The 12,914-nt window shown below is 39.2% G+C and overlaps 1 protein-coding gene across 7 annotated transcripts in view; it reads left to right on the top strand.

Annotated features, from left to right (window-relative positions):
• Nucleotides 1–12,914, top strand: part of KCNMA1 (potassium calcium-activated channel subfamily M alpha 1) — an 841,792-nt gene that overhangs the window by 811,476 nt on the left and 17,402 nt on the right. For 4 of the 7 annotated variants that reach the window (XM_084634497.1, XM_084634499.1, XM_084634498.1 and 1 more), the window contains 2 exons: nt 27–140; nt 3,274–3,404. In XM_084634497.1, coding sequence (XP_084490623.1) covers nt 27–140; nt 3,274–3,404 — 245 coding nt within the window. Of the gene's footprint in view, nt 1–26; nt 141–816; nt 901–3,273; nt 3,405–12,914 lie in introns of all 7 variants that reach the window. The other 3 variants (XM_084634500.1, XM_084634502.1, XM_084634503.1) reach the window with 1 other exon arrangement.

Here is a 12,914-nt window from a genome sequence, read left to right as displayed (position 1 = left end):
GTAACTGTCTGACATTCCTTCCTTAGGGTTTACACCACCAGGAATGGATAGGTCATCTCCAGACAACAGTCCAGTCCATGGTCTGTTACGTCAACCCTCAATCACAACAGGAGCCAACATACCTATTATAACAGAGCTAGGTAAGGAAAACAAAAACACGCCTTTCATGTCCATTCCCATATATTTTTCCATCTCCTTTTACAGGCGTCAGGAGAGTTACCTATTTCATAGCCAATGACACCATGTTCACTCTTCAGTTAACTGTTTTGATTTACTCTTGCTGAGGAAACATTAGGGGAAACTATTTCTACTTGGATTAAACAACTAAATTAGTTCTTCCCTATGTGTTTTCACCTTGTGTGTTCGTAAACGCACACTACATTAGGCAAGAGGTTGTTCTTAGTGTATTGTACCAAGTAGGCAGGGTTCTTTGGGACAATCTCTTTTTAAAAAAAAAATGTTATGTAAGATGCCAGCAGACTTCCCTTCTGCATTTGAAAGGCTACTTGGTTAACCCTTCATGCTCCAAAACTTGTTTAATATTGCATAGTCACTGCATAGTGACATGACACTTGTCACCCTTGAGAATGGAGCAACTGGTTACCTGGGTATGATTTCCACTCTAGCTATAGATATTCGTCTTGTCAAGTTGTTGTGATGTGAAGTGCAGAAGCTTTCATGGCAAATACAAACTTGTTTTGTGGTCCTTTGTCCTTTTTATTTTTCAGGTTTTTTTTTTAGAGCCTTACCTGTCTTACTCCCTTATTTTATTCTCTTTCTGTACTTTCTTTCCCCCCTAAATACTTTACTTATTAGCTAAGCCTGGCAAACTTCTGCCTTTGGTTTCAATCAGTCAGGAAAAAAACAGTGGAACCCACATACTAATGATAACTGAACTGGGTAAGAAGTGCCTTTTTCCTTCACATCACTGTCTTCTTTTTTGTTGTTGGTGGTGTTGTTTCTACCATCATCAGCTTTTTCTTTATTTATCTGGCTGTATCAGAGGGGCTACCCTCATGGCACTGCTTTGAATGTGTTTTATTTGTGGTTCTAGTAGAAATTGACTGTCTTGTTCTGGCCTTTCTTAATGATTTCTTTTTCACGCAGCATCAGTAAACCTTTGATCACACTCGTCTGACCTGCCGGCTGTTTCCATAGCATCTTCTCACCAATTCATTTTCTTTGGCCTGGGTGCCTCTCTCTCTCTCTTTATTTCAGTCTATTGTCAATTTGACTGACATGTCTTAGCTCTCACAGGAAGTAAAAAAAGAAATAAAACATTTTGAAGAAGAAACCCGGGTATCATACCTTCCCTTAAGCAGTTTGTTTGTTTTGTTTTTTGTGGGTAGACCTTTTCTCGGGCTCTGAAGCTAAGGGGCTTAGCTTCTATGCTGCACTCTCTCAATAAAATGAGATTTCACAAGGGGCTCCGAGCAGTGTTTGATTAGCATTTCCTGTGGTGCAGTGCTGTGCTCTTAAACCTACCCCCATCTAGCCAGGAGATCTTTCATAAAAATCATAGTAGGCTAATTTGCATCAGGAAGATAAAGATATAGTCAGGCTTAAACTGCACTTGTAGAATTCACAGAAGATTTGGTGTAAGTTGGAAACTGACACTCCGTACTGTTAGAAAGTCTGTGTCAAAGTCAGGTATTAGTCTTACAAGTCTGCCAGATAGAAGTGGAAAAAGAGTACTGCTGTTCATAGTTCCTCTCCTCAGCTAGCAAATTAAACAAAGGCACAGTCTTTTCAAAAAGTATATTTTGAAACGGTACAACAGGCTGTCAGTGGTATTTTGCTTAGGAGCCCAAGAATAAATTGACAGACACTGGGCAAGATATAGTGTAGATGGAGCTATTTACCAGATGACATTCATCTGCATCATATAATGTAACCAGTGACTGTATATAGCTCTGAGAGATGTTACTTTTTAGTTGCTATGGCAAGGGATGTATGTTCTCTTGCCAACTCTGCTACTGACTCCGTTTGACCTTGGTTATGTCACAGCCAATTGGTGTCTTAATTTACCCATCTGTAAAATGGGGATAACAATGCTTATCTTCTTCACAGGGCTGTTATATTTTAGGCATTGTTCATACTTGCAGAGCTCTTTGAGGACCTTGCATGACAGTGCAATACTATACTAGTGGAAGATAGCTGTTGAATAATGGGTAGTTTGATCAAATAAAAGTAACTGTCTCAAGACGATAGTTCAGAATGGCAGGCCTATTTCTAGATAGAGAGTGATCCAGTTGAAGTCAATGGTACTAGGATTTGGCTTTTTAGGAACATTCTTGTCTACTAAAAAAAAATACAGGGAATTTCCAATAACGACGAGACAAGAAAAGTATTCAAGATCCACACTATCAGATGCTGCAAAACTGATAATTTCTCAGACCTGAATGGGAATTGAAATTAATTTGTCATTTATTTTTTAATAATTTCAAAAGCATCTTTGGTGACACAAGTGATCAGTCTGCACTTTTATGACTGAGGAGTCCTACTGTGGAAAAGACATGACTTCATCAAATATCATCTGCTTAATAAGATTTCTATCAAGCTGTGTGTAGTGGCATGGGTCAGGAGTGGGGAGATGAACTCTGGCAACTCGATGAGAATCTAAATGTCAAATGTTTCTTTTCTGAAAAGCAACCTGATATGGATACTTCCTCACATTGAATGGAATAGAATTCATGGCTCGGGTGGTGAGGCTGTGGCTGAAACCATTTGAAACCACACTGTAGTATAGTATAGAATTGCAGTGTATTGCTTTTTTATGACAAGCTTGAGGCAAGCTGAATGGGGAGCTTCTCTCTTTGGAGCTGCAATTGCATTACCACAGTTCCATCAGAAAAGAAGCACAGTAGCAGATGTCTTTGGGTTGAACCAATGTTTTCGTGGACAAGGTTTATGTCACAAAGTGGATCTGACATTAAGAGTTCACTGCATATCCGCACAACCCGACTCATTGTATCTTGCCTGTACGGAGGGAAAATGTATGTCAGCACCATGGCAAGTGAGCAGGTGCTGCCAAGAAAGTCGTTTTTATGGCACAGGGATATTCACCTTTCATACAAGCAAAATAAGGATTAACAGATTTTCTTAAGTGCATATTTTCACATCCACTTTGATTTCATTTTAAGTAATGTCAAAGACACGAGTCTGTGTTTCCAGACACATGCCATTGCTTTTTCTTTCGGATTGTGTCATATGTAAGGTCACATGCTGCAGGCTCAGAAGCATATTATGATATTTTTATATTATTATTTTCAGTAAACGATTCAAACGTTCAGTTTTTGGACCAAGATGATGACGACGACCCAGACACAGAATTGTATCTTACACAGCCATTTGCATGTGGAACTGCATTCGCCGTCAGTGTATTGGACTCCCTCATGAGCGCTGTAAGCAAATCAAAACTTTCTCCCCCTTCCCCATCAGACAGACCATAGGAGGCTGATGCTGTGTAGCAGCTCCATTGCCACCATGCAGCCGGACGGACAAGATACCTTCCCCTACCTAGACCTTCATACGCTATGATTACTTTGGATGTGGACTGAGCCCCAGTTCCCCTCAAAGGTATTTAAGCACATAACTCCTGTTGTCCGTTGCAGTTATGCACTGAAAGACCTTTGAGGAGCTGGATCTGAGACTCTGTAACAACTAATCTCTCAGATCTTAGGGTATGTATATTGGCCTGAGACTTCAAAAGCAACTGGTGATTTTGGATGCACACTATTTTCAGAAAGAGTTGAAAGTCTGATGGCTTGCAGCAGGGTGTCTCAAATTGGCCTTCCAAAAATGGAAGCACTCAAAATCACTAGTCACCATTGGAAATTTAGGGTATTATCTCTAAAATATGAAAATTGTCTTCTTGCAGAACATAACTACCTTGACAGTTCAGTATTTTACACGTTTTACAGCTTCTAATTATTTTTTGTACTCCATCAATAAAGTGATAGTTCATAGTGACGGGTAACAAACAAAAGCTTTAGATTAGATCAGGTCAGCGGACAAAAGCTTGAATGCTTCTGCAAAGCTTAATTCAACCAGTTGACCCTCGTGGGTCTGCAAAAGTGGGCTAGAAATCAATGGAAATGGGATTTCTTGAAAGAGTGGCTACGTCACAGTTCTGGGTCTGAATTTGCATGAGCGTGCTGTCAGGTTATTCTGATATTCCTGCTTGTATCTGGGACCAAGAATGCAAAAATATAAAAAAATTGACGTGGGTGTTTCAAAGTTTGAAATTGGTTAAAAACCAAACAGGTTTGTATAAGGTTTATTTTGAGTTTCAGTGGAGTTCAAAGTAAGCAGCTATTTTGCCTAAACCAGTTTTTGGCCATCCGTAGCAAATAAATAGTCTTCCTCTTTTATTTTAAAATCAGACAGAGAATACTCTCTCAATACAGACAGGGTATCAGTCTCTACTTTAACCTAGAGCGGGTCCATTTTTAACTGGTTTAGGCACTCGCTTAAAGGACTTCCATTTAAAAAACTTTGTACACTTTATGTGCCAGCAGATTAATGTTGGAGCAGCTTTTTGCAAATGGACCAAATGGAAAGCAAGCAGTCTAAGGGTTTTTTATAGAAACACTGGGAAACTAACACTAGCAATTACCAGATTGATACTTTTCAATGGAACTAGACCTCTCGGGGTAGATGACTAAGATGCAAGAGGGATGTAATTAATGGAGGAGAATATGAAATGTTGTTTATGATAAGCTCCATTAAGCAGGCCTGTTATACTATACCTCTGATTTTAAAGTGTTCAAATGAGTATCCCTTTGGAGACCATGTTTACTCCTGATTATCCTAACTACAGCTGTTTCAGAAGACTCTTTTGTTGCAGTATCAGCTGTTATAATATGATTACTTCGTAAATTATGTTTTTTAATAATGTCTTTCGTGATCCTGATCAGGGTCTGTTGAAAAAAGTTAGTTTCCAGCTTTGATTTAAAAATAGAATTTAAATAAATCAAACTCATTAAAGGCCTCCTGGTTTACATGTGCTAAAGACAGTTTGTCCATGTGAAAGGCAGTTGTGCATATAAACTGATATTTGCCTGTGCGACCAATATGCTGTTTGTGCACATAAAATCTGTTTTGTGGGTAAAAATGACTGTGCATGCCTAAAGCTGTAGATGCAAACTTAGGGGCTGGTTGAGAGTCCTTTGTAAAGTTGAACCTAAACTTTCAGAATATCCTATTGAATTTAGTTTCATGATCAGTTGGCTTAAGCCCCAAATAATACGGGAGGTGGGCAAAGCAATATTTTTTTTTATAAGAGCCAACTCTAACCTTCACCTAAAAGTGAAACCAAACTTTTGATGGTTCAAAAAAGTTCAGTTAACCTTTTTTTTTTTTAACTTAAGTGGGCTATAGCCCACAAAAGCTTATGCTCTAATAAATTTGTTAGTCTCTAAGGTGCCACAGGTCCTCCTGTTCTTCTTACTAAACTTCTGTCCATTCCAGCCGCAGCTTGAGATAGATGTCATGAGGTAATCTATTTTCATGGTATTTCATTCCAATAAGGAGCATGAAGTAACAGTAATCTTATGAGATACCTTGTTCTTGTGAGTCAGTCATCAGCCAAATTTTGAAGACTTGACACATTGAGAAAGTCCACATAAGTATCCAACCAAACTCTAACTCTAAATTTTCACGAATAAAAGTTGTATGGGTAAAAGGTTTAGCATTTCCATGTAATACCTTGGAGCTCTTAAATATGAAGGTCCCAAACGGGAATTTTGAAAGCTGTTCACCTTACCAGACTAAGAAGATTCCTGAATGAAACTGAGTTTTAGTATTAGGAGGACACTGAGGAACTCTAATGATAAATTGATTTATCAAAAGCAGCTAATGAAAATATGATTGAGAGCTTTCTAGACAATGGAAGCCAAAATATCAACCTTCCAAGTCAACATTTAAACATCAGGTCCATTTAGATTTCACTGATTTCTTTTCTTCTGTAGCTCCCTTCCCAAAATTTCCATTTAATCAGGTGTCTAAGCATCCCCATCCAAAGACTGTCTCATAATTCAACCCCTGCTGTTTGTTGCTTCACTTATTGAAAGGCTAATCCTTTTATTTATTACAGGCATTCCCAGAGTAACAGATAGCAATGTTGCAGACACCACACCATCGCTTTATTGTGCAACCACTAGAAAGATAAATTAGAAGAGAGAATAAGTGTGTTTATGCTTAGATAACTCACAATGGAGAATTACAATTTAGAAACATTTCCTTTGAGCACAGTCAGTTTATTCTTCACAAAGTAAATGTGATTATTTTCCCCTCTAAATATCTAGCTACCGATGACATATCTGTTCATGAACTCTTTCTTCTGCAAAAATTCTTTGTCAAACTTCATTCATTCTTAAGTGGTTAAGATGGGGCACCACCATCTGAAGTCAGGGAAATGACTGTGATGCCAGAAATAGAGAATTCTGACTTAAGGGAAAGAAACAGAAGAAATACTAATCAGAGTGAATCCCTATCAGAATGATTTGCCAGTCTTCATTTGCTATACCAATGCTGTCTCCTCTTCCTACTGCTTTGCTGATGTGGGCAGGGTCACTCTCTCCTCCACTCCTGGAAGAGTTTCTGCTGTCTAAGCTATAGGGTGCAAAAGGAACTCTCCCTGCTCGTCTAGCTCTCAGATGGGTGAGATGTCCATCCTTCCTTTTCTCCTGTGCCTCTATTGGGAAGAGGAGGTGCTCCACATTTTTTTCTCTACCCAAAAACAGGCATCCTGTCATTTCCCACACCACCTGATCCACTGGCTTTTTAGTATCCACTTTGCCTGACAGTTTGCTTTTTGTGACCCAACCTCTACTTCTACTGCCTGAATTCAAGCATTGATCCCAAAATATTTTACAGGACTGTGGGACCAGCCTGAGTCATACTTTCACTACACTAGCTCCACAGCAATTCTCTAAGTCATTTGTCACGTGCCAGCGCACTTTGAGGCTTGAGTAGGGTCTTCAAGATGACATCAACTATATTGATTTCATTACTAAATTGACTGCAACTAAGTCGATGGGGAAAACCCATCAAGCTAGTAGGACTGTAATTGGTGTTTGTTGTATTGCATGGTTGGGCAAAAGCTATATTAGCAGGGGAAAGGCTGGGATTAGCAGAGGAATAGTAAAGGGGGGGTTGCAGGAGGTACATATTGTTTTCTCCCACTGTGCCCTCTGCTGTGAAGTTTTTCATTGTGAAAGGGGGAAGTAGTGCACCTTCTTTTTAGTTGCTTTTTAGAATTAAATTTTACCCCTTGATCTCTACAGAATGTAATTAAATTCTTAGTAATGCAAACCCACTGCACTGGACGCAACACACGTATGTGAACTGCTCACATTCTCCTCTCACTTACTCAGTGGAAGTCCGGCATATGATGATAATGCCAGTGTAAAACAGGGATAAAGTAAGAGAATAATAAGGCCCATCCATCTGTGTTTCTTTCTTATCTTTAGCAACGATGGAACTATGCACAAGACAACTTCATTTACAGATTAAACCTTCCTCTGCAGGTTTCTTAGCATCTTCAGGAAACACTGGGCATGCAGACAAGAATGGTTTAGTTATTGATAATGAGGAAGTACTTTTTACTTTACTGAACATTTCACCTGGTACAGATTTTAAGTATGACAAAAGCTATTCTTAAACAGGGCTGCCTAACCTTTGCTATGTCTCTGGAATAGACATCAGCCTCTGCTAGAGTTTTTCATTATATTTTGTTCTAAGTATTTGATTTGCCTTACACATCTACAACCAAATGCAAATGCATGGAAAGCTATATACATATACTGCTCTTCTTGTAGTGGGGCTGCCCCTGTTAACCAAATCATGTTCTCACAATACACTTGTTTACAGCAAAATGTAAGTTGGTTAGAAAGCCCAGGTTACAAATAACCTTCTCTCAGACACAGTGCATTTGTGGATGAGGTATACGTGCTAAGATTTTCAAAAATCATGAGACTTAAGATATCTTGAAGGAGTCTGAAAATCAGGCTCCATTTAGTGCCACCCTCTCAAAATCAGGCCACCTCTAAGCTGTGCTAAGTTGAGCGCCCAAAATCACTAGTGACTTTTGAAAGTCTTGGCCATTGTCTGTAGCTATAGAAGGCAAAATAAAGTGCAGGATGCAAAAATGCCACTTGTCCCAATAAGCATCTTTTATCGCTGTGAAGTGGTTCCCAGACACCTTGATTCTGTCTGGCATTCATTTTGGTAATGATGCTACAAAAAATACTCCCATACAGAGCTTCAGCATTATTTCTATACATACCACTGGTAGCAGGATTGGTGTAGCTTCAGGGAATGTCATCAGTACAAAAGCATCTATTCAGAGCCAGATCATGAGACTTAACTTTGAATTTCCTGGCATCTATTGGTCTCTGTTAGAACCTTACTTTTTTAAAAAAATGTATTCTATTATCGTCCCCTTTTCCCTTATACAAACAGAAATTTCACATGGGGACGGGGAGGGGTGAAGAGTTAAAGGCAACTTTGCAGTAGAACCCCCAAGGTCCTTTACAATCTCATTTATTCAGAAAAGGAAATGTTTTAACTTATGAGATGGACATTTTGAAACATAAGACTTTTCTATTTTTGTATCCTGCTGTTCAGAAGGATTAGCAGGTAATAAAACATCCCCTTTACCCAGAGGATTCACAATATCCCTTAATAGTCTGGGAGGTATTTTTAAAATGTAATACAATATAAAAGATTGTTCTTTCACCTTTGCTTTGGACCTCTCCCCAGGCCTGTTCAGGATTTGGTTAATGAGTTTAGCTCTGTAATTCCCCATATCTGGATATGTATTCACTTGAAACAAATGCATCCTGTAAGGAAAAACAAGCAAGTTAAAATATCTGCCTGAAATGGAGGCGAAATAACTATTGTATTTTTTCCTTTAAAGTAGCAAACATAAAAAAATGGCAGCTATGACATGGAAAATGACAATTTTAGAGTAGCTATAAACGAAAGGCAAAATGTCATTAAAATTAAAGCAATGTTATTAAAAGATGTGTTAATTTTCAGTTAAATTTTCTGTAAAAGACCAATTAGTTTAAAAGGCTTGACAGCATTAACTGTGAAACATAAGCTTTGGTAATGATGCTTTCCAGTTTGTTCAACCATTTTTAAAGCAGTCTCAGAACACTTACACTCAAAACCAGCTGCAACAGAATTCAGTCACATGGGCTAGGTGGCACTGCTAGCTCAGATATCCAGTTGCCTGTCAATTACCCTACGGTGTGGCGTCTATAATGCAGTCCCATTACTCAGCACTGTAGCCAATGCATGTATAATACTGGTATAATAATGTTATCACGACATCCAATGCGGGGTACAGGTAGTAACAGCAGCAGAGAAGTGTTTTTCAGTGATGATTATACAATTAACAAAAGGAATTTGCATTTGTTACTGAAAAGTAGCTTGTTAGTTTTAATGCTACAGCACTCATTCAACACATTGTTCCCGCACAAGTACTGGCATATCCAGGCCTTGTATCCACCCGCAGAGTGAGCACATCACTCTCACGTTATGTGTATTATTATTTCAAAGGAAATGGAAATCAGCCGGGTCAGATTTTTTTTTTTAACCTTTTAGAGCCTGATCCTATGAGGTGCAGCAGGCGCCCCATCTCCATAGTGGAAAGATTTGAAGGAGGGCCTGAGTCTCATGGGAGTTGAGAGCATGCAGGCTTAGGCAGTGTTAACAATCTCTAACCATCCAGAAGGCATGCTAGACTCCTGTTCACCTAGGATGTTTTCTGCTTGCAGGACAGGCGTCCATTCTCAAAATTAGAATATTTTTATTCAGCGACGGCAGCACGAACAAAAACTGCACTCATCTATCAAATTAAATGATAATATCCACATCAGTCATGGTGTGAAACCCAAAGTAAACTATTGTTCCAAGATAAATGTTGTCTGCTTTCCAAATAAATGTCTTTAGCTTTGCCTTGACATTTGTCTAGCAGTGGGAGACCATTCTCCTGTGACAGCGGGCCGAATTCCCCTCTGAACTGGATCAATTTTACATCACTGTAAATCCATTGAGTCCCATTGGCTTGCTCCTGGGATCAGAATAAGGCCTATTATCTCTTACTTGGAAACATTTGTGACAGGTGCAAGACTTAATGTATTCTTTTGCCATTGCTTCACAGTTTAACATGAGTTCTTTAGTGAAGTGAGTGTTGTATTCTCAGCCTAATGTTATCAGTTCCTCCTCCCCCACAGTCTTCCTGTCTCAAAATTAAATATGCCCAGTTAATCCTTTCCTCAAAAGTCCAGCTTTCTAGCCCTTGTATCTTTCCTGTAGCTATCCTCTGGACGCTCTCCAATTTGCCTCCCCCCTTTCTTAAAGTGTGGTGTCTAGAACTGGACACAATACTGGACACCAGTGCCAAGTAGAGTGGAACTAATACCTCCCGTGTCTTACGTGTGACTCTCCTAGAACTATATTACTCTTTTTGGGAGTTGCATCACATTGTTGGATCATAGTCGATTTGTGATCCACTATAACCCCCCAGATCCTTTTCAGCAGTACTACCACAGGCAATTATTCCCCATTTTGTAGTTGTGCATTTGATTTTTCCTTCCTAAGTTTAGGACTCGTCTGACCGTCATCTTGTTGATTTCAGACAAAGTCTCCAATTTGTCAAGGTCATTTTTGACTTCTAATCCTGTCCTCCAAATTGCTTGCAACTCCTTCCAGCTTGGTGTCATCTGCAGATTTTATCAGTATAATGACCACTTTATTATCCAAGTAATTCATGAAAATATTGACTAGTACCACATCCAGGACAGACCCCCCCACACACACTCGATACAACTTCCCCACCTCCCAATTTGACAGCAAACCCTTGATAACTACTCTTGGTCTTTGAACCAGTTCTGCACCCACCTTATAGAAATTTAATCTAGACCGCATTTGCGAGTGTTATGTTGGATCGTGGCAAAGGCCTTAATAAAATCAAGAGCTATCATGTCAACTGCTTCCCTGCCTTCACTAGCCCAGTAACCCTGTCAAAGAAAATTGGTTGGTTTGGCATGTTTTGTTCTTAACAAAGTCATGCTGGCTATGCCTTATAACCCTATTATCCTCTAGGTGCTTACAAACTGATTGTGCTCCAATATCTTTCCAGGTATCAGAGTTAGGCTGACTGGTCTATAATTCCACCAGTCCCTTTTTTAAAAGATAGATTGCTAATGGTTCCGAGATTACCTCAGCTAGTTTTATAAGTACCCTAGGGTGAATTTAATCAGGGTCTGCCAATTTAAATGTTCTTTAACCTGCTCTTTCCCTATTTTGGATTGTGAGTCTTCCTCCTTGCTGTTAAGGTCACCATTACACTTTATAGTAATGATTGAAGCAAAATAAGCATTAAACATCTCAGTCTTTAGTTGTTAGTGCTCCTTAAGTAGTGGACCTACACTTTTCTTGGTCTTTGTATTGCTTTTTATGTCCCTTGGTAGATGTAATTCATTTTAGCCTTTCTGATTTTGTCCCTACATGCTTGTGCTATTCTTTTGTAACCAGCCTTAGCAAATTGTCCATATTTACACTTTTTGTAGGATTCCTTTTTAGATCATGATAGAGATCCTGATGGAGATATGTTGGTCTCTTCCTTCGCACCTGGAGCATTTGCCATTAATAAAAACTGCCCGCTCTCCTCAATTCCTTTTTCTCTTACATTTTCTTCCCTTGGGACCTTAGCTAGCAGTTAGTCCGAAGGCCGTTGTCCTTATGCTGTTGCTCTAATGCCATCATTTTCTGGTCACTTTCACCCAAACTGTCTTCAACTTTGCAACCAGCTTCTTCCTACTCAGAGTCAAGTCTAAAGTGGCTGCCCACTTGGTTACTTCTGAAGCAAGAAGTTGTCCCCAGCACATTCCAAAAACTTACTGGCATCTTACTTTTCCAACAGATGTCTGGGTAGTTAAAGTCCTCCATTACTACCCGGTCTCATGTGTTGGAAATTTCTGTTGTTTGTTCTAGAAATGCCTCATCCACCTCCTGTGCTATCGTAGGCCCTTGTCGAGCTTGTTTTCCCCCACACACTTTGGTCTGCCTCTCACCTCCTTCTGGACATCAGAACAAGTGAATGCATCCTTGATGTATAATGCAGCACCTCTTCCCTTACTTTCCTTCCTGAACAAGCTGTACCCTCTAATTATCCCACCAATTCTGTCATAATGTATCAAATACTATCACTGTAATCCTATCATTCAGGATTTCCCACCCAATATTCTCCTTTGCTTCTGATTACTCGTAATCATACCCCCTTGGAAGTGATCATAAAATGTACTTTTCCTCCTTCATTGCTTCCAATTTTTAAACATTTAATTACATGCCCCACTTCCCCTTAGATTATCATATTTAGGGGCAATTCTGATCAATCAGGTAAATACATGCATACAGTAGGCATAACACAGTAATAATTGTCTAGGAGTATATAAACGGACAATTCTGGTTATTTTGTTCCACTAAATACACTGTATTTATCTAGACTGGATTTTTTTTTTTTTTTTGTAATTTAGACATGTCTGTGTATAAAACAGCAGAGGCCTGAAGTCATGAAAATGAAGTTTTCATAGCAATCACAACTCACTATTGAGATGAAAAAAATGTCATGGTGGTCACATCTGAACAATAAAACTGAGATTATGAGAGTCCAATGCTGAAGGTAATGAGGATAAAGCATTGGTCTAGAAGCTAGCTCTACTCTCTGACCTGCTGTGTGATCTAAGACAAGTCACTTCACCTCTATATGTTTCTGTTTCCCCGTCAGTGAAATGTAAATAGTGATGCTTCCCTGTCTTTGTAGTGAGCACTGAGATCTGTGGATGAAAAGTACAATTTGAGGACTAAGTATTAATAGTCATCTGGTCTAACTTCCGCAG

The sequence above is a fragment of the Lepidochelys olivacea genome, assembly GCF_965140295.1.
Source record: "Lepidochelys olivacea isolate rLepOli2 genome assembly, chromosome: 7".
NCBI classification, from domain to species: Eukaryota; Metazoa; Chordata; order Testudines; family Cheloniidae; genus Lepidochelys; species Lepidochelys olivacea.
This window is presented reverse-complemented; position numbering and strand designations above follow the sequence as displayed.